Source organism: Lycorma delicatula, chromosome 2, assembly GCF_047948215.1.
Source record: "Lycorma delicatula isolate Av1 chromosome 2, ASM4794821v1, whole genome shotgun sequence".
Classification (NCBI taxonomy): domain Eukaryota; kingdom Metazoa; phylum Arthropoda; class Insecta; order Hemiptera; family Fulgoridae; genus Lycorma; species Lycorma delicatula.
This window is the reverse complement of record NC_134456.1, coordinates 108,405,700-108,428,609: the sequence shown is the minus strand read 5'-3', so window position 1 is coordinate 108,428,609 and position 22,910 is coordinate 108,405,700. Positions and strand designations below refer to the sequence as shown.

At 28.9% G+C, this 22,910-nt stretch overlaps 1 protein-coding gene across 3 annotated transcripts in view; it reads right to left on the bottom strand.

Moving 5' to 3' along the window:
- Window positions 1-2,917: 2,917 nt before the first annotated feature.
- The window catches only part of LOC142319087 (ubiquitin-conjugating enzyme E2Q-like protein 1), a 303,230-nt gene continuing 283,237 nt past the window's right edge, over window positions 2,918-22,910 (bottom strand). For all 3 annotated transcript variants that reach the window (XM_075355972.1, XM_075355974.1, XM_075355973.1), the window contains 2 exons: window positions 13,195-13,944; window positions 2,918-8,879 (listed from right to left, as the gene is read on the bottom strand). In XM_075355972.1, coding sequence (XP_075212087.1) covers window positions 8,748-8,879; window positions 13,195-13,887 — 825 coding nt within the window. In that variant the 5' untranslated portion in view covers window positions 13,888-13,944 and the 3' untranslated portion in view covers window positions 2,918-8,747. The remainder of the gene's footprint in view (window positions 8,880-13,194; window positions 13,945-22,910) is intronic.

Below are 22,910 nucleotides of genomic sequence, written 5' to 3'. Positions count from 1 at the left end.
GATAATGTGGTAATTTTGAAGACTGTATACAAGTGGTATGACCGATTTAAAAACGGAAATGAGTCTGTTGAAGATGAGCAGCGTGCGGTACGTCCAGTAACCTCAAAAACAGTTGAAAATGTGCAAAAAGTGGAAACAATGGTTCGTTCAAACAGGCGACTGACTATTCGAGAGCTATCGGAGGACCTTAACATCTCGTACGGATCCGTTCAAAGCGAAACGACGTACGAAGAAGCGACCAGACAAATGGACCAATGGCTTCCTTCTTCAGCACGACAAAGCGCCGTGTCACACCTCGCTTCTCATTCCCGAGTTTTTGGCCGAAAAAAGTGTTCCTGTCTGTCCACATCCGTCATACTCACCGGATTTAGCACCATGCGACTTTTGGCTCTTCCCAAAAATTAAAACTGTGCTTAAAGGAAAACGTTTTGACACCATTGCTGACATTGAGAGGGCCACGACCGAGCAGCTGAAAGCCCTTCCAGAAATGCCTCCAGTCATGAAGTCAACGTTGGGATAAGTGCATTGCTAGCCAAGGACAGTACTTTGAAGGAGATAAAATCGAATTCTATGTAACCTTATTACTTTTTTTAATAAAAAATTATTCACCATATTTTTTGATCACACCTCGTATAAGTGCTCTACTACAGATCTTTGTATCTATTGCAATCAAGTAAATACTGCTAAGCATGCAATTTATCAATGCATGAGGTGGGAGCATGACAGATGGGAATGTTTTCAGCAGTTAGGAGTCTTGAATGCTAATAAGATTGTGAATTGCATGATGGAGTCCAAGCGGAACTGGGCCTTGATCGAGAGCATGGTCACTGTTATCATTAAAGAGAAACTGGTAGATGAGTAGTGGGGGACGGTCAGTCCTCGTGGGTGGGCAACAGGGGCCTCCATAGGTCATGTCTGCCAATTACCCATGTGGAATACCCGATCCTGTTGCTCCCTTGGGTCGTTGTCTGCCAATTATGCATGTGGAACACCCGATCCTATTGCTTGGAAGCCAGTTAACTGTAGGGAAATCTGAATAATAGCATAGGAATCATGTTCATGCCTCGTGGCCACGTTCAGTTCCTGTGTGATGAAGTGGAAGGTCTTTTAGCTGGGGAGAGTCTGACACTATTGCCTGTGGAAAAAAAGGTTCCTTTCATTATGGCTCAATTCTCCCATTTACCTACATATAATGCTAAAACTTGGAGAATCATTGGACAGTGATATTATATTTCCTGCAGTCTATATTTATATTTCAGCTGCTCAGAACATGCTTTTTACTTTTTTTATTTTTTTAAAAAATAAGCTGAATAACATCTTATAAATTTACCTTTACTAAGACAAAATATTTGAACTTACCATAGTATGAAGAATATACACAAATCTTATTTCTGAAACTGGATCTATTCATCCCAAACTTGTTTATTTCCAGTAAACAGCTTTCTTACGGCACTGTTATAACTTAACATTAAAAAATTTATGTAAAATTTTAAATATTTTTAATTAAAACCTTTTAAAAGTTTTAGTATAAATATAATAAATACAAATATTATTACTCAATTAAAATATTTACCACCAATACAACAATAAAGCAAGATTTTAATTCATTGAAATATTTTTCAAGGCTATTGTTTCAGTCTTTTATTACTAACTGAGGTATAAGGGATTAAGTGATTTTGAATAATCTGAGCTTTTTTATAATCTACGTTTATTCAGTTTAGAGTAAAAAAGGAAAAAATTGTACATAAAAATATTTGTTTATGAAAATTATTTATCTAATGTATCACCAATCTACTTGCTATATATAATGAATATTGGTAGAATATATCTAAATAACTTGAAAAATTATATGAAAAATATTAAAAAAGTAAAGGAACTTTTTTTGTCCTGTTTAAGAGGCTGGTAACACTAACTTCTCTGTTACCTAATTCTCAGTCTATGAAGTGTAATACAGCGGAAGTAGAGGGTCATTGTTTAGTTTTTATTACTGAGATACTGGGTCATTGTTTAGTTTATGTTGAGTATTTTGGTGTTTGCCAAAAATTCAAAGCATTCATTCAATTTTTTTACAGTTTCATCAATTCTGCCTCTTGGTCAACAATTTTGGTATGATATTGGCCTTTATAGTTGGAAGGCTTTTATAGTCAGGAAGGCCTCAATGAATTCACAGTATGAATTCATACAGTGTTAACATGATTTATCCACCTTACGGATTTTGCTTTGATTCTAAAATAACAAGCACTATATTGCTACTTCATTCCCTAAATAATGTTAGCAGATTTCAGCTCCTTCAGTTACAGCTGGGTACCTTCTTAAATGGAATGAACGTTTTTTAAAGAGTTATATACAAATTACCTTCTTTTATTATTATTGAAGCTATTGGCAATTCCATGATTATGTAATGTATCACACAAGGTGGGCTACAATAAGTACAGTTTGACAGATTACTCAATGAACTGTCTGCTGTCAAAGTCTGTTCAATGTAAAATATACCTCCATAACACCTTGTAACACTTCTTACATGATTGATTGATTAATATGACATTCTCAAAATTTCTAAATACTAGAGCAGCTTTCTTGGGATCCATAGGCAACTGCACCCTTTTGTATAATGTGTATACTTATTGCTTTTTATATTCCTTGCATTTCAAGAGAAAATGTGTTTTTAATTAAAATCTGACAATAAAATGGATTCTGGGAACAGTATTAAGGAACTATTAAGGTTAAATGATAATTGGTTTGGCCAGATCTAAGTACAAAAAGAATTAATATATATACTTTCCAAATTTTACTGATATTCCTATTAAAAATTCACCTGGTGTTACACATTTGACGATTTCAGATTTCCATTATATAAATTTTCAACGTAGGTTAGTTTTAATATATATTTGCTACTCAGAGCAAGAAAAAACTAAAATCTTTCATAATTAATTTTATTATTAACACAAAGAAATGATCTTAAATACAAAATTATGTAATCTGAACCAAATTCTTTAGTCAATAGTACATATTAAATGTGGTATAATTAAAAATTCGTACATTATAAAGAATTTAATTTATAGTAACAATAAATAATAACATTTATTATTTTAATAATAAAAAGAGTTACTGGTATAATTCAACCAAAATTATGAATGGTAATAAATATTTACCAGTATATAAATTGTTATAATGAAAACCTAATTTTGAAATATAACAGTATTAAGTGTATTATATATAATTAATGTACATAAAATATCACACCACAAATAACAAAAAAATACATAAAGATAACTTTTGTCATAGTTATTTAATGAAATTTACTAAAATGTTCACAAATTAATGAAATTAAGTTTTATTATTTGGAAAGCACAAATTACACAACTCTATACTAAACTGTAATATGAACTTGTTGGTGTATGATAAGGGTTAAATTAATTTGCAGTCCCTTTATGCTAAATTCTAGTAATTTTCACTTAATTTTGGAATGTACATAATCACATCATTGATGCAATCAATAAAATGATGAGGATGAACTAATGTGAAACAAGATCAGATAATGTATGTTATGGAAAGCAATAAAGGAGATTGTTAAATTTATCAATACAAACAAATTTTATTAAAAATTATGAATGCTTTAAACAGTTTATGCAAAAAATTCTTATGTTGTGCAATTAATCATCAACCTTACAGGTGTGTATCACTTTTGAAAAAATATTTTCATTGCAAACACAATGTATTATGTTGTTCAGTGTCATCACATGGTTTATTTTTAAATAATTTTTTTTAATATATAAATAAATGATGATATTTTTAATATTTGTCAACATTAATTAAATTATGTTTTTATAAGTATATTTTATACAAAATAGTTAAGATGACGTTTAGTAAGAATTAATTTATCAGGATAAGATTAATTATTTTTTTGAGAAAATTGAATACAATATCTTTTCCAATGATAATTAACTGTTTTCCACAAATACACTCATATTCTTTAACTATCTCATTTTATGATATTTGTCAATATAATTTTATGAAAAATCATACATTACTTCATATAAAAAAAATTAAAAGTAAATGTTTCAAGTTTTTGTTAAATTATAGGTAGCTTTAATCATAAGTGAGCTGAAAAATAATTATTTAAAACCTCAATAACTGACTAATCACAAAACAATCAGTAGAAATACTTTTTTCATATTTTTTTGTTTACTGGCAGCAACATGTCATAAAATAATGTACATTGTCATACTCTATGAACATAATATGGGATTTACATATATTTCAGTATAGTTACGCAGCTGGGCTGGAATTAACATAAAAATAGATTATAATAATGATTTAATACATATATAAATTCTCAATTGTCTGTTAAATAAACATTATAAAATTTTTATTTTAGAAGAAAGATATACATTAATTCCAAATTTTTGTCATACTATATATATATGTCAGTATTTTTTTATTTTTGTGGAAAAGAGAAAATATACTGAAACAAAGAGGTTGGCAAAGGATAGAACAAGATGGAGAGCAGCAGCTGTGACAGGATCTTCTCTAGTGGCAGAACACTATGAATGAATAAATGAAATGAATCAGTGTAAATTTCCTTTATATGTTGATGGAAACACAAATCTTTAATATCCAAAAGATGTGGGAACCAAAGCTTTACCCTAGGGTCTTAGGGGCCCTAAGCAAGAACAATTAATTGAGAAACTGTCCCAAGACATAAATATTTCTCTAGAAAAGTACAGTTTTATTAAGAAGTATATATAATTTGAAACTTTCAGTAAATCTGTTAGCAAAACCTAAAGTTTCTGCAAACTTAATATCAAACTTTTTTGTGTTACTTTAATGAATATAGAATTTTTACTCAACTTTATCATATTATACAGTAACTATATATTATACACTATATTAATATAGTCACTATTTATTAATCATAACATTAGTATTACTACCAATTTACAATGGCTGCTTAGCATAAGAAAAGCATTAACTTACAAACAAAGAGAAAAAATTTACCGTTTTCCAAACTTTAAAATTTTCTCTCCAAATTTTACATAGTAATCAGGAGCCAGAACTGTTTTTAGCTAGAACACTTTTTTAAGTGTAAATGATTTTATTTATGTATAGTTACAATATCTATCATCCATTTGACAGACTGAACTTAATGTTTTTAAACTTATACTTATATATTTAGTGATCATCACTAATAAGGGTGATCATTATTAATAAGATGCTTGTTATATATATATATATATATAACTAACTGTTTTTTTTTCCAATATATCCTGAATAACAAAATTAATAATTTATCTTTTAATATGTGACAGAAAAAAATCAATGACTATCAAGCCGATGCATCATTATATACATGTGTCATGAATGTATCATTACTGATATACAAATTTAAGTTTAGGTTGACAACTAAAGGAAAAAAATGTCTTATGTATCTACAAATTCAGTTTTAACGGAAATAGGAGAAGATGAGATTTACAAATTAAGATTCCTTACATCTTACTTTCTAAGTTTTGTCTCCAAACCTACAAATTTTTTCCTGGATGTCCATATCATTAAAAGGATGGTGGTGATATCTTTTACACAGTATTTAAAAAATGTATTACGTTGAAGAAAATTATTTTTTTTTGTATCAAATACTTTTTTTAGAATTTAATATAATATATGGACTTGTTTGAATTTCTACTTCAAATCTCTTAGTTATCCTAGCAGCAGGTTCTTCATTTCTTTTGTCGGCATTATACAACACTACCATTTTAATGCATTTTGCTCTATTGAAAGAATTAAGAATTTGTTAAATTCATATTTGGTCAGCCATGTACATTCCAAATTACTGAAATTTTATTCTATATCACTGTTCATATGAACACTGAACAAATAAAATATAACCAAAGCATAGTTTTAATTAATAGTATGAATAACAATCTAACTAGCAGTACCGGTCATAACTTTCTCACAATATAAAACTAATATTCTATGGGAATACAATAATTAAAAAATCTAAGTAATGAATATTAAAACAATTGACCGTAATATTATACAATTACTTTTACCATACATATAATAATTAATAATAAAACATTTGAGCAACAAGGCAAAACCTTAGGCAACATTTAAAACTGGACAATAAACATCTTTAAAACATCACAACATAAAACATTTACATTATAATATAATTATAATCTACATATATAATAAATGCATAAATTTATCATTAATCATACATAAAACTACTGAATATTTCTATAATAAATCTAATTTTACACAAATAAACTAGAATTATTCATTATTATTAATTAACAGTTAAAATTACTTTAAATACATTTTCTTTAAAATGATTTTATGACGGATTCAAAGACACATAACATTTATTTATTACTTTGGCACTAATACTTAAAATTTTGAAAGTATCACAAATATAATAATTATTTACACTTTGCAGATCATTTCCCAAGATCTCTAAACTATACATAATGACTTCTAATTTCATGCATATTTAAAAAGGTAGTTTAGTTACGTTTTACTTTTATTTGAATAAGATTAAAAATCATCTTAAATCTGCACTTTATGAATTAAAAAAATTAATAAACTTATGATAAAACAAAAACAGAAATTAGATACTTTAAATAAGAATACTACAAATTTTGAAAAAATTTAAAATCCGTATTCAGACATGAGTCATCATAAATTCTTTCTCAAAAAATAGTTTTTGAATAAATAAAATGTTTAGAATTTTTAGTCTTAATTAAATAATTTATTAAGTTAAGTCATCTATTTTATAAAATTGTAAGTATTATATGAATATAAACTACATTTTTGTAAGGATATACTAACTGAAGGTATAGATTATTTAGTTCATATAACACCAAAACTAGGTGAAACCTCTATGTTTTTATACAAATAATAGGCATATAATTCACAAAGAGAGATTCAGTTTAATTTTTTTTTCTTCTAACATAAAGAAATGTTTTTAAGAGTTAATTGTAAAGTATGGAGAAAATATGGGATAGTTAGGGACTGAAGTAGTTTTCAAGCAGGAAAATGAGATTTCTCAAGGCAATAAAAGGAGAGCATGAAAAAATAGAATAATAATACAAATATGAAAGAGGATCTGAAACTACTGATGAAGAGAATAAGATCACAATGGTAAAGAAATTGTAAGAGATGAACAGAGAAACATTACTAAGGTTGGTTGAAGAATGAAAGATACAATTTGAAGAAGATCAGAGAATGCCTGTGGACAAATGGAAAACAGGAATTATGAGGCAGTATACAGAGAAGAGGATATGTGCAAGGTATCAGGTGAGGCAAAGAAAGAGCAGTCTAGAATATACCAGCAGTGGATTATCTGGTGATGTACGTGAAATCTTCCTTAGCTAAAATTAATAGGAAATATTTTTTTTATGTGAAGTTACTACAAATTTAAAAAAATTATTTTAAAACATAAATAAAAATTAATTTCTTTGAAAGTTTAATTTTGTCAGTAAGAGTTATTTAAATTGACATATATCTAATATGTGACAAACTACAGACAATGCAGTTCATTATCAAACATAATCTATAATAATGTAGATTAAATAAAGCAAGTTTAACAAAAATTCATTAGTGGATCAATATTAATTATAAAAAGGTAGTATTGCCTTGATAATAATGATAGCATCCTAACTGCTTGTTAAATTTTATTGCAGAGTCTGCCGTTAGTATAGTTTGTTCAATGTTCTTTTTTCACACAATCCTGTTGTTATGTATTTGTTTTAATTCTTTGCAAAGGGAAGTATAATAATAAAAACAATTCTAGTAAATTATAAGAAATCTATCTCCCTGTTAAATATAAATGAAGACCAAGAATAAAGGACAAAGTGCAATAATATATTTTTATAATTTAGTAAGCGCCCTGTTATGTATTTAAAGTAAGAAGAGAGTTATATTGCCTTTTTTGATTATCTGGATAAAACATAACATATTTAAAGATGGACAAAAAATTTAAATATTAATAAACCACTTTTTGAACTTCACAATTTCAAAGATGCTTTGGAATATGTATGTACATTGTTTGTTATGTTTTAAAAAATGAGGAAATATTAATTCAGCAGTGAGAGTTTTAAAAAAAATTCTTTTAAAAGTAATGGTAGAAATAGAGGACTATTTGTCTGAAACACACTGGTTTATGAAAATGTAAACAACTATGTTTGCTACTATGTAAATCAATTGTCTTAAAAAAAAATTAAAGAAAAAAAATTCACAAATGTGTAACAAATAAAATAAAATATGACTCATCATGTAGTGCAGAATTAACAGAGCAACCTTAATCACAGCTGGATTCAATTATTTATGTATCTATCTTACTCTAAGTAGAACTCAGGCTCGATCTTCTTAGTATTAAATAAAAATAAGATATATTTATTTACATATATATTGTTGAATATGTATTAATCACAACAACATGGAAAGGAGAAATAATGACTTTTATTTAAATAATATACACCCACAAGAAACACAAATAATAAAAAAAAAGAGTTAAAGGTAATAAAAACAATATTACAGTATTTAAAACATTTAAAAATGTATCTATTTTTATGTAGTATGTAATTATTTTTTTATTATTGTATAATTACTACTTGACAGATTAGATCAAGAAAGCACTAACATTCAACAACACCTTAATTTTTTCAATTAAGAAATATTGTCATTAAATTACATTTATAAGATCATTAAGTATAGCATTGATGGATTAATATTTTTGATTTATGTTATTAACCATCGGCCAGTGGTGGCGTGACCCAGCCATATTTATCATGTGTTTTTACAAGACTTCGGAATGATTCTTCAGCAGATCTTCTATTGAAATCCTTGCTACTACTTTTAGGTTTTCTGGCTATTCTCCCCTATAAAAGAAAAAGAAAGATAAGTAATACTTTTGAAATTTAGTCATAAATTTTAAGTATATTTAATTAGGAAAGCAGATATCATTTTTAATTAGTTATAATTAGAGTTATTCTCTGAAGTTGTAAGACACTGGTTCAATAGTAAATAAAGGTAATAATATTAATTTTAGTTAGATATGAATGGTTTCTATACAACCAATGCTCTTTGGTATTTTAATCTTAATTGATAGTTTTCCCTGAGGGCTGATTAGGTTGATCTTGATAGCTTGTTGAAAAAATAAATGCTCACAGTTAATATGCACATATGTAATACCAATAAAAATTTGGTCACAAAAGGATACTTTGGGTAGGTAAATTATTCTAGTAGATTAAAATCTCCTAGGGTCCTGTGCAAAATAAATATCCCGTTTAGTAGATTGCCCTTATTATCACTCTTCCGCTTTCCTTGTAATTGATCCTTTCTCTTTCCCATTATCAATTCTGACCTTATCAGGTTCTGCACAGTGAAGATGCCAGGATGTGAATACACAGTGCATCCTCCATATCTAATGGGGCTAATGTAGCAAACTGACACAGGTTACCTGAGGTGGTTGTTTAAATGTTAAAGGACTGTTCTATTGTTAAACCTGATGAGCCTCCTAATCCATCCTTTCAAAAACTATGATCCATCCTCTAAAATACAGAACAGAACAATTTTATAAATTACAAAAGATGTGTAATAATTATTCTAAACTATAGCAGATTGCAACACTAATGAACAACTGATGATGTGATAGTTGACAAATACCAGCCTTTATTTACCAACCTTTTTTATTACATTACATAGCTTATTTATTACAGATATTCAAAGTTCTGCACCACTGTAATAAACAATTTATTTGGTTTGGTTAATTCATACATGGTTGTTCAAGCATAAAGACAAAAACACACTCGATTCCAAATGAGATAAAAATAGAAATCTATGTCACTTTGGAAAATTGTTGATTAAAAAGGTATATGACATTTTTTATATTCTACACATGAACACATCTTACATAAAAATTTGTGTATGAAAAAGCTATGAAGAGTGCTGTATTTATTCATAATTGATAAAAAAACACAATTGGATGACCATTTTTAAGCATTGTTTAAAGCTGTTTAAAAATAAGACAAACAAATTTCTGGGTCAATTAATATCTGTTTATAAAACATGGAATCAACACCATATCCTAGAAATGGATGAACGGTTGAAACAATGGGTAGAGATGTTATTATGATATTTTCTTGTTTCTAACCTGAAAAAATTGGTCACTGCAAAGAAATTTTATCAAATAGTGTAATAATCAGTGAAAAAATGTATATTTTGGAAGTTTCAAGAAATCTTATATTTCAGATGGTATCAAAAAGCTAGAGTATATCTCTGAAGTAAATGTATTGGGCTAAAAGGAAACAGAAAAACAAAAAAAACAAAATTTAAAAAAAATTGAAAAACCCATTGTGTTTGACTTAATATTCTAGAAAATTATTATATGCTCTTTGTGTATAAGACACATGTGTATAACACAGCTTCATGTAAGTTATTATGTAGGCTTTTCATGAACCTGCTATAATTGAACTACACATAGTAAAAAGTATCTGCAAACTTACTTTACTGAACGAACTAAATGTCTAATTTAACAATGAACTAACAATCTGAATGATACTAGTTTCAGGATTTATTGTTTGATAAAAGTGAGAAGATTTTGGACATGATATTCTTTAACGATGAGACAATCTGTCATATGTTAACAGCCAAAAGTTTATGAAGTTCTGAAAATCTCCTCATGAATTTAAGAAAATGCCTTTCTACTACCAGAAGAATGCTTTTTGGTGTGCTATTATTTATACCACATTATAATGGCCATTTTCTTCAGCAGAAAAATTGACTCGTTCTCAGATTATCAATTTGTTTATAACCAAAGTTTACTGAAATCACCATAAAATTAAGATATGTCTTACCTCAATATCCTGAACTAGGTGGTTTTTATTAATATAATTTAAAATACTATCAAAAATTTATGTAACTTTATATTCATGAAAGATAATTCTAGCACAATGATGCAACTGCACATTCATAATGATGCTCTCACATCATTATACACTCTAAGGACAGGATTTCTTTGGACATCAAATCACCTTTAAGTAACTGTTACCAGATCAATCACCAGATCTGACAATGACTTATGTTTTCCTGTGGGGATCACTGAAGGAGAAGTGTATGGAGGTAATACAAACACTTGAGCTACAGGTCAAATATATACATTCATGACCAACATCAACATTCATCACATCACACTACATACCTAGGGAGAATCTCTTTGCTTATTGTGCACAGAGATGTTTGGAAATGATATCCACTTATGGATGGATATCATTTTCAATACCTGTCAAAGCTAGAGTGATGTGGTAAATATTAGAGGATTTTCAGTGCTTTTAGAATACTTTTTTTAATTAATAAGTTGAATGTGATAGAAGATTAAAAATGTATAGTCCACAGTAACCTTTTGAATTGTTATACATTATATACTGGATATATACTGTGAAAAGTAAAAATGAGCAGACATTACAACAAGGGAAAAGGATAAGGGATACAACTTTTTTCAAATACAGTATAGCAAAAAGTTTAAAGAAGTTGTATTTTGAAAGACTGGACTTTCACAAACAACTATATAATATTTTTTAACTGTAAACTCCTTAGTCAAGGGTAAAGGGACTCTAACAAAAGTAGCAATGCATGGATTAGCAAAATAGCAAAGTAGCAAAGATAGCAACAAGTAAGATGCTGCCAATAGATATGATAAAAGCCCAACAGCTGCTGTAAAAAACTAAATTTTTTTTTTTAGTGTAACGTTAGCCTATGTAGTAGTTTCAGTACCTCTTTTATCATATATAACATAAAATGTTAATAATCACCTATTATCTTCTACCATTAAAAATTACTGACATTAATTAAGATAAGGATTATGACTAACATTGAGCCATAATGACTGTAGCCATAATGAATCTGTATGTAAGAATATCAACGTTTCAATTATATTGTTATATTTATGTATTTTAGGTGCCATAAACAATCACCTAAGGTACTTAGATTGTAGAATAGGGCCAGCCCTAGCGTTTTTGCCACTGTAGGCAAACCCAAAAAATACTGCCCCCCCCAAGCTTCAAAGAAACTTTAAAATTTAAAAAAAGAAAGAAACAGAATTATAAAGAACATGTTAACCAGAAAAATGATATATAATTGAATTAAGACAATAATACTAATACAGATTTATGGAGAATAATTTTATTGAAAAACAAAATTTACATTTTTAATGAGCTAATGAAAACAAAATTACAAACTAAAACTAGTGTACTATTTTCAGATATAATCTAAATATACTTTTAAAACAATAAACAAAACTAGTGCATAATAAAATTATTGTACTAATAAATAGTAAATAATATTATTTTCTAGATTCAAGTAATCAAAATACATTTTTATGGGTTGTGTTTATTTTTTTTTGCACTAGTTCAGGTGATTTTGCCACTCCTAAATTTTGCTGCTGTAGGCCTAGAGCCTACCACCTAGGGCTGGCCCTGTGAAGGGATCTTACATTAAACAGTCATTCCTAAAAATGGCATAGCCATTCCCAAGAGTAACAAATACCCATGTCAGTTGTTAGTATGAAAGTTAGGAATGAAGTGTTTTTTTTCACTAAGCTGAATATAGAGCTACAATATAACTAATATGTAATTATAGCTATGAATGAAGTGTGTTTCCAGTAGTTATTTTTATTTGTCATTTGAAGAATTACATTATGAAAAATCACCTTAATACTTAAAAATGATTCTGCAGCAACATATCAGAAACATTGATGATACATATTGTGCATGTCAGAAATAGTCTATCATTGTCTACCCTAAATTTTTTTCATTTTATGTTATTGATTTCTAATAGCTTTACTTTTTTTGAACACTGATATAAGGTAGAGTTATAAGCTGCACGCGGAATCACATTTCTTGTGTTACAAGAAGTCACCTACACTTTTAAAACATTTATCAGGTTTATCTATTTCAAATTGCTTCTAACATCACTGAACAAAAATGAATCTCCCAAAATAATAAATTCTGACATAACTAATTAAGTAATTTACTCCTAGGTTATCTTAGTGGTTCTATCATTGTGGTGAGGTCAAACACCTAGATTAAATGCAAAAGTGTTCTACTACTAATTATCATTATATTGTAGATGTGTTAGGTACACAATTTTATAAGAAAGTAAAATGATTTAAGAAAAAAATAACACAAAAAGCTATACCTGTCCTTTCACAACACTAGCTGCAAACTGCATTACTATGGCTTCTACTGTATAGGCACTAGTCCAGCCTCTTGGTGTCAGTAATTCCATGCAGATTGCTCCACCTTCCATGACAAAACCTTTCTCAATACGAGGAGAAATAACTCTCATGAATGGAGGTGTAAAAGGAAAATTATCAGGGAACATGAGATGCAGATTAATACATGAGATCCCCAATTCACGCATATCAGTGGCCAATTCACTTTCCGAATCGATACGAAATAAGCGTATATGCCATTCAAATAAATTATCATTTATCAGCTCTACAGTAAAAACAGGATCTTTTCTTTCATTTCTTTGGATATTTCTGAGCTCTTTCATGAGTCTTCTTGATCGAACGGTCATTTTTTGAGAAGAGCATTCAACAGCAGAAGTGCTGCTACTATTCTTTTTCTTAAAAAGGCCACCGGTTGGACCTGTTGCATTGTCTAGTGAGTCTGCTGGTGCGACCATATCTGTATGGTAACCATGACGACTTAATAATCTCCTAGCTGGTGAACCATTACTTTTTTCTTGACCATTTTTCCGACTTCCACTACTTCCATCTGATTCAGATATTTTATCTGATGAACGGAATAATTTACGGAAAGCGGCAGCAACAGTCTCTTTTGATTCAGAACTCATCTTAAGTCTTTCTTTTAATTCAGATGTCATTTTAAAAGTTTACCATCTGTTCATATTTGCACTGCTAGATTTCTTTCAAACATGTGCCTGAAACAAACAAAAAAGTATACATTAGAATTATATTTGGGAAGTATAAATAAATTATCATCATAAACATCTTAAAAAAAGAGTAATCACTAAACATGTTTGGAAAACCATTCCATTCCTGAAAATGGACATTTAAAAAGCATCAATAGACTGTAACAAGAAGGTAGAAAAATGAAAAAAAAATTACAAGACAAATTTTGATGAAAATTATATTATTTCTACTGGTATTTATGACAATGTTGTTTTTTGAAAAGCTGGAAATGTATACAAGTAAAATTTTTCATAAGCCCATCCCTACTGACATATAACACTTCCTCAATATCCAGCCACTCATTTGTTTGGTTTTTGTTAGATATTTAAAAGATATAATCTTTGAAATACACAAGATGCAATACCAGATTTCATGATTGAGAAGACAGATTAGAGAAGGGTTCTCACAAACTCTTTCTGGGATTAAAGCCAAATAAAGGTCAACAGAGGCATGCATTGGTTAACACACATGTGCACATTGTGTTTTAATATTTATGAACATAGGAATGTTAAAATTGCAAGGAATGCAATAATCTGGAAGGTTTATTTTTTCCACTATACAGTAGTTGTCCCTCTTTAATATAATTACTGTAATAGCCATGAAAATGAAATATAAAAAAAGTTAATAAGTAAAAATTCAGTTCTTAAAGAAGAAAGCTTAGAGTGATATTTATGAGTGGTTTTATAAGCAAGAATTTTTTCATACAGATTTTTTTCTTTTTTATAGTTTGAATAGATTTTTTTTTAAATTTTGGTTATTTATTTATAAAAATTATCCATATGATCTAACAGCTGATTTAATCGAACAGCTGGGCAATACAGATTCATTCTTTTGAGTTCTAGCTCTCGATTACTCAAAGAACTTAATAATAGAGTAATACTTCAAGAGAGGATACTGTCAGGTGTTTGTGGTTCGACAAGGATATTGAGAGACTTACAAATGTAAAATCTCTTACAAATATAATTTATTTCTCTAAAGACATATAAACAAAATAAATAATGAAAATGATAACAATAATGACAGTATGTATACATAACAAACGAAACGGTAATTCAAATAAAAAGAAAAGATTTATTTAATAACAGTTAAATTAATAAACACTAAAATACAGTCCAATTTACTAAAAACGCTATAATGACCACTAGAAATTAATACTACTGACCCTGACCACTACATATTTGACCTCTGACAGTCCCCGGCCATATTTATACTTCTTGCCTGCAGAACCAGTGCCCAACTCATCCTTTTAATTGTTGTAGCGTAATAATTTCATTATTTGGGCCTTTACATTTTTGTAAAGGTTTTTTTAGAAAAAAAAGAATAGAAGGAAAAATTGATTATTCAAGTTATTGAAAACACGTGGAAGATGGTTTTATGTAAAAATATTACTGTGATACAGAGGTAATAAATGAAATTGCAACACATAGTTTTTAAATTGAAGTTTATTAAAGATGTACCAAAGGTAGCTTAAATTTGAACAAATAATACCTTTACATAAATAAGTATGATAATATTCCTAAGTTAATCAGAAGGTAATTTTAATATATATGTACACACTGCATTACTTGGAATTTTTATGAGCTGATAAATTATAACAAAAAATTTACTTTTTTTGAAAAACAATTGCACATCTGTAATTGTTTTAATTAAAAATTTTCCTGCTTACATTTTAATTTATCATGCAATTTTTTCTTATTTATTAATTTATTTATTTATTAACTGTTTGGTATTAAGTCACACAATTTACATATAAAATTGCTGGTACTATATTAAATTAACAATAACTATTAAGGTATGAGATGATAAAATAGTGGAAAATTCAAAAATGAATTAAATTTACTTCTGATTCTCCTTGAAGTTTCTTAAGGTTATCATTATCCATAATTAAAAACTACAGGTTATGTAAAGCATTTTATACAGTAATTAAAAATAATGATGGAAATTATGTGGTTAATTAATACTTATTAATTCATAACAGCAATATATTCTTACATAATTCACTGGTTTACTTATACAGATTTATAATTTTGATCAGATTACATTTAAAGATTATGTAACCACTGTATTAGTAATTGTTCAGCTTTTTTCCTTGATGATGGATCCACTGCAAATTTGATAAGGGGCCATTATATCAAATTTTAGAAGCATGAAATTTCATTTTTCAGTTTGTTCTAGTAAATAAAATTAATAGATTAATTTCATACAGAGTGTCCGAGCTAAATGATTTCCAAAAGTAATGGCCTATATTTTGAAAACCAGTTGTCATAACCTCTTAAAAGTAGGCTCAATTTACAGGAGATATCTCCAAGATTTCGCCAAGATCTCAAAGGTCAACCAAATACTGCATGCACAGGGAAGCCGACTTTCAATACAATTGTAGTCAGTCAAGATATGGACCCCACAACAGAAGGTTCAATGCATGCTTTCATTAGTGGCGTGTCTATGAATTAGTCCTGTTCAACAGTATAAATGAACTGAATGGAATATCGATCCTCCTACATTCAAACCTATTTTGTCAGTGGGATAGTATTTTAAGAGAGACTGGAAGCTAGGTTTCATAAACTGGAAATCATCTGAAAGTTACAGTTAGTGACAAGACTGGATCATATGTGTGATGTATTCACTGGCAGTCCTGGAAAGTCAATTAGGTGGGCTAGTTACAAACTGCAAATTCCTCATTCCACTGTTTGTTCATAAGTTTGTCATTATTTGTTCCATATTGTTTATAAGTGGCTCTGTTTGCGAGCATACAAGTTACAACTCAATCACATTAAACCAAATGATTCCCACCTATGATATCAGTTGCTATAGAGGTAATGCACCATTCTGAAATCAATCCTAATTATCTTTATACATTGTTATTTAGTGATGAAGCAATCTTTTATATGTGCAGGAAAGTTAACAGACAGAATTGCTGAACTTTGGGTTCTGAAAATCCTCATACAGTATTAAAAAATGAAATGGACACTCCGAAAGTCAATGTCTAGTTAGGACTACACAAAAATAGTTTATCAGCCCTTTTTTTTTTTTGGGCCCTCTGTGACAAGACCCACACACCTCGAATGCTTGAGAACTTTGCTGTTCCTCAGATTCCTGCAGGCTTCAGTTTCCAATAAGATGGTGTTCCACCACACTTTCTTTAAGATGTTAACATGTTCTTGAACAACACTTTCTCCAGATGTTAGATAAGTTGAGGAGGTCTAACTGCATGGCCACCTAAATTTCCACATATCACTCTTTTGGACTTTATTGCTTGGGGTATTTATCAAAAGTTGTATGTACCAAAGAAAAGTTTGAGATTTGGATGATTTAAAATAGAGAATTGTTGAAGTTATAGGCATAATAACGCTGCAGATGCTCCTAAAAACCTGGCAAGAATTAGATCATTGTCTAGACATCTGCTCAACTTCAAAAGGTGTACACATTGAACTTGGCTAACCTACATTTAAACTTGGTGAGTTGCTGTATTTATAAAAAAAAACAAAACAATTATTAAATTATATTAACTGGTTCTCTTAATATAAACTGTTACTTTTGGATTCTTTTAGCTTGGATTCTCTGTATAATAGCAGTTCTGTGATTTATACTACTATGATATATATAAATATTCAAAAATTTTTTCATAGTTTACCTCCCTCAAGTGTTTTACAAGATGAAAATGTCTTTCCTAAAATGGGAACATCTTTTTAATTTGGCATACTAATTGGTTTTTCAATTGAAACATGGAAAAAAGAGGAACTGACAAAATTTATGGTGTTTAAATGTAGTGGAGTTTTAAGGTTTGGTTTGTGTATTTTTAATAAATATTCTAAAAATATATTAAAAAAATATACAAGAAATTTTTCTAAAATTTATATATTTTTAATATATTTTATTTTGGTTTAGTGGCGTATAAAATTCACTGTTTCAAAAAGGGTTCATTAATTTGTAGCTGACTATCTTCCTACTGGCTATAATGAATGATGAATATATATCACCTAAGATAAACAGTCACGAATCAGAGCTTTTTCTGAGTGTAATATTATTTATTATACAGCTAATTTCTGTAGTGAACAAAAAGAAGATGTCACTTGCAAGGCTGAATATCATTTGAATTTCAGTGGATTTGACAAACTGATATGCAACAGTATGACCTTAGTTTAGTAAAGAATAAGAAACTACTTTACTCTTTTCTTCTCTTACTAAGCTTGGCATGGGTGCTTGTTTTTCTTGAGAATGGCTATATTTTTAAATATGATGTGTTGTCTATAAACATTAGTATCATGGTACTTAACACACACACAAATAGTAAAAAGGCAAATTGTTATATGTGTGTAAAAGAAAAACTGCTGCAGTGCAGTTTAAAGAGTGGTAAAAAAAAACAAATTTTTTTTGGTTAGATTTTTTTATGAAATAAAATTTGTAATTTATTTTACCCAAAAATGTAAACATTTTGCATTATAGTTGCAGCAGATTATGAAATAGCTTATCATTGAAAATACAATTTACTTATAAATGATTTATCTGACTTTGATAGCTCAGCAGTATTAATGATTATTAAACAAAATGTTAAGATTGTTTAATTCCTAACATAAACTCAATTTCAATAGTTGTTACTCAAAGTATTATTGTTGCTCTTCTTTCGTATGGTGATGATTTACAAGATAAAAACATTTTTTTAATATTATTTTTCATCCTATGGTTAAGTTTCTAATAATGGGTACAGATATACATAAAAGATATAACATTAAACAAACATTTTTTGCAGGTAAGGAAGAAATATGCTGAAAAATTATTTAAATAAAATTCTAATAATCAGAAAGAATTTAATCACAGGGCTTCAATTACAAATTTTGGCAAATCTTTCTTTATGTGTCCCACTAATATAACAAAAATAATTCAGTCAATTAACTTTCTAAAAACAATTCATCTCCTGGAGTTGATAATATAAATAATGTTTGTTTAAAAAAGATAGCACCTTTCATGGCAGAGCCATTAGCATTAATAATAAACAAATGTTTTGAAGTGGGTCATTTTCCAGTTGATTTTAGAATTACCAACATAATTCCTATACAGGTGATCATAAATTATTCAGTGCATTTTAGGGTAAATAAAAAATAATAAGGTAATGTTTTTTAATAGTACACGAATGTTTTATGCATGAATTTTTGTTGAACAGAGCATTTCAAACAGTTTTGTTTACAATACTTATTAACTTCAAACAAGTTCTACACGAGCACCTTTTGCGATGCATTAAATGTCTAGATAATATTCAACTTCACGCTACATGTTACGAAGAATATCTGGAGTTATTCCATTAATTACACCTTCAATTCTTCCTTTTAGTTCATTAATATTGACAACCTTCATTGTGTAACACCCTGTCTTGATGAACTCCCAAAGAATGAAATCGAATGGTATAACATCAGCGAATTGAAATGGGCAGGAAATTGGTCGGTCCATCATGACTGATCGGACGTTAAAGAAATTGTTCATGTAATAGTATATAAACTGCACTGTGGCGGTACATCATCTTGTTGGAAATAAATGTTGGGTTACCAGTTGTTAAATAATATGCCGCCTTAGTTCAATACCTCAGTTAGATTAAATTAATTATTCTAAATATTTTATTATTAATCACTGGTTCATTCAAATAAATAAAAGTCTTTATTTTGTTTATACATTTGTAATAAATGCATGTTGAGTCTGAAGGATGGAACAAGACTGACTAACAATAAAGCATTAGACAAATTCATTTAATAAGAGTAACAAAAAAATTGAGACTTTATAAAGAGTAAAAGAAAGAGTAAAAATTTATAGAGTAAAAAAAAAGTGAAAATTTTTATTTTTACAAATAAAAAAGGAGAAAATGAACCTGAGTCTTAACACAAATGTTCAATTTGTGATACTGCATACTGTTGTAACATATCTAGATAACTAATCCTAGTAACTGCTGGCTCGGCGAAGAAGAATTGTCCAATCACTTCATAAGCAGTTAATGCACACCAAATGTTAATTTTTGGGCTATTACGTTGCGTTTGTCAAACTGCATGAGGTTTCTTGCTACCCTGAATCTGACTATTAAGATGGTTATTGTAACCAGAAACATGGAAGGTAGCTTTGTATCAGTAATGACCTCGGTAAAATTGTAACGGTTTATCATCATCTTCATTTGCATGCACCGACTGAATTTTCTATGTGTGAAGTTGTAGGAGCCAGTGCAGAACCTTCACAATTGTTGATTATGATATTCCCAGTTCTAAACTTGTATGAAGAGTCGATTAACCCGGGCTTCTCAGAAAAGTTTCTCTTACTTTATCCACAATTTCCTCGGTGACGGGGGCTCTGCCAAGATCTTGTCTTGTATAATACATTTCCTGAATACTTAAACTACAGATACTGACGTTTAATAGAGTCTTTATTAGGAGGATCACAGCCGTACTCTAAATGAAAACCTATATGAACAGTAGTAACAGATCCACTTTCATGAAACCATAGTACGCACATTGCTTTCTACTACACGTCAGCCACTGCTCAACGGATCATCACCCTTGACGTTACATATCGTCGGTGTGTTCATTCAAGTAACTATAGTACCTACACTATTGTTTATAAAAAAATCAATGCATGCTACATTACTTTGTTCATCTTTTATCAAACTCTAAAATGCACTGAATAATTTATATTCATTCTGTACATCAGCAGAAGTATCAAATGCACTTGCACGTAGTAATGAGAAACACTACTTCAAGTGTCACTGTAGCAATGTGTAAAAATTCCAGGATGACTGAATACTGGTTTGTGAGCACAATAAATAATTAAGATACATGGGAAGGACTGGGTTAAATTATTTTCAATAGTGCTTTAAAAGAAACAGGACATTGGATTAAAGTTTTAACTAGAATGTAAGCTGTCAGTTTGTTGTTTTTTATATATATTTACAAATTAATTTAACAATTTATCTTGATTAGTATACATTTCTATTAATTTATATAACAAAATTTTTCATAATTATTTATAAATCCAAATCTACTTATTTGTTTTAAAAGTGTTCTGGTCTCATTACATAGTCAGCCTCAAGTCAGTAGATCCTCTGCCAAACTAAGATATTTATTGTTCGTATTTTTTGTTTATCTTGATATCAATTAGTTGAATCCTTGAAAAATTGTGCTTTATATACAAAGACCTGTGGCAATGTAAGCATTTTACAATGATTTAAAAACTATTAATTTGTTTAAATATTTCATTTTAAAATTTGATTTGTAATAGCTTAAGTTTTGTTATATTAAATGAGGTAACATTCTACAATAACATTTTTCACACTTTAGACACAAAATTGTTTCAAAAATTTATAGAGGTCAGATTTAAGAAAAAAATCCATCCTCGAATAACATTTTCAGCAGTTTAAGTGTGGTAGAATGAATGTTTAATTTTCTTTCGTTGTATTTTTTGTACCTACCGTTTATTTAATCTTTGCATATACGTCAGCCTCAAGTTTATTTATCCTCAAGTTTATTTGAGGATAAATAAACTTGAGATATTTTATTGTGAACTGTTTTTCTCTGAAAAAAAGGAATTGTCCTATCTATTTAACATTTCCACATTAAAACTATCAAGACTGGAAGCAGGTTGAAGAGAATTTTATTACAATTTTAGACACTGAATTAATATTCTTTTCTTTTTAAATTTATATTTATCTTGAGGTGTGCACAGTGCGCAGTTAGGGATGTATTACAAAATTTATTAAGTGATGACGAGTAGCTGTAGTCACAGTTTTGTTGACAGACGATGTATCATAATGTAGGCATATGTATAATTTATCAATTTTAAACCAATCAAGCAAATGTGGCAAAACGAATTCTCCCTAGAGCTCAAAGTATAAAGTAAGCTGTTTTGATATTCCATTATAAACACAATAGATCTGAATTTCAATTTTAGTATACTTTCCTAAACAAAATGTGTTTTTGTGTCTTTCTCTCTCTGTCTCTCTCTATCTCACCACATGTGCTCGAGTGTAAAATATTTATTAAATTAGTTTAGTCATACATATGAGATTGCTATTCAATGCTTTTTATTAGCATAGCCTTCAACTCTTAATTATATTTCACATAGCATCATCTACTTAAATTCGCTTGTAATCTTATAAAGTAGGAAGCTCTTGCATACTTTTTTGAAAATCTTTACTTTTGTAGGTGTTCATAAATAAAATGTTGTTAAGGAATGCTTTTTTTTATCATAGAATTGCTAAAATGTAGATATATGGCAGGCAATAAGCTGTAGTAAAGGAAACAATTAATATATACATTTTATGAACGAAAAATAAATAAATTTTAGAAATGTTTTTTCCTCAACCTGGATAGGAAAAATACCTTTTTTTAAAGTACGACCATTATCTGTAGGTATTAAATTATATCTATTCTTTTGCATTATGAAAGATTAAGAAGGATTTACTAGATGGATGAGTAGTTCAGGCTCAAGTTAGGCTTTTTATTCAATTACCAGATTGGAACAAAATTCAAAGTAAGGTTAGTAGATAGACTCCTCCCACCGAACTACATCAGCATCAGGAATGTACTTTTTTTAAGTTTTACTTCATGTCTTTAGCATGGCTCCAATAAGAGTTTAGCTAAAATCTAAAAAAATCATTAGTCCTTGATCCATCAAAGATAAGGTTGTGGATAACCATGAAATGAGATGAATAGCTTCACTTAAAAGAGTATACCATCTAGACAATGAGCATCCATTCCATCCAGAAATTCTTAGAAAGTCGAGAGTATATTAATGCAAGATGAAGAAGCACATTATCAATGAATTATTTTTATATGGATAATCTCAAATACTTCTAGAACAAACTGTTTTCTTTCCTCCTTGATAGTATCGGACCCTCTAAGAACAGAATCAGGCTTCCTTGAGGAAACCATCTTCTACCCCCTAAGGAGTGTCTGGAAAACATGAC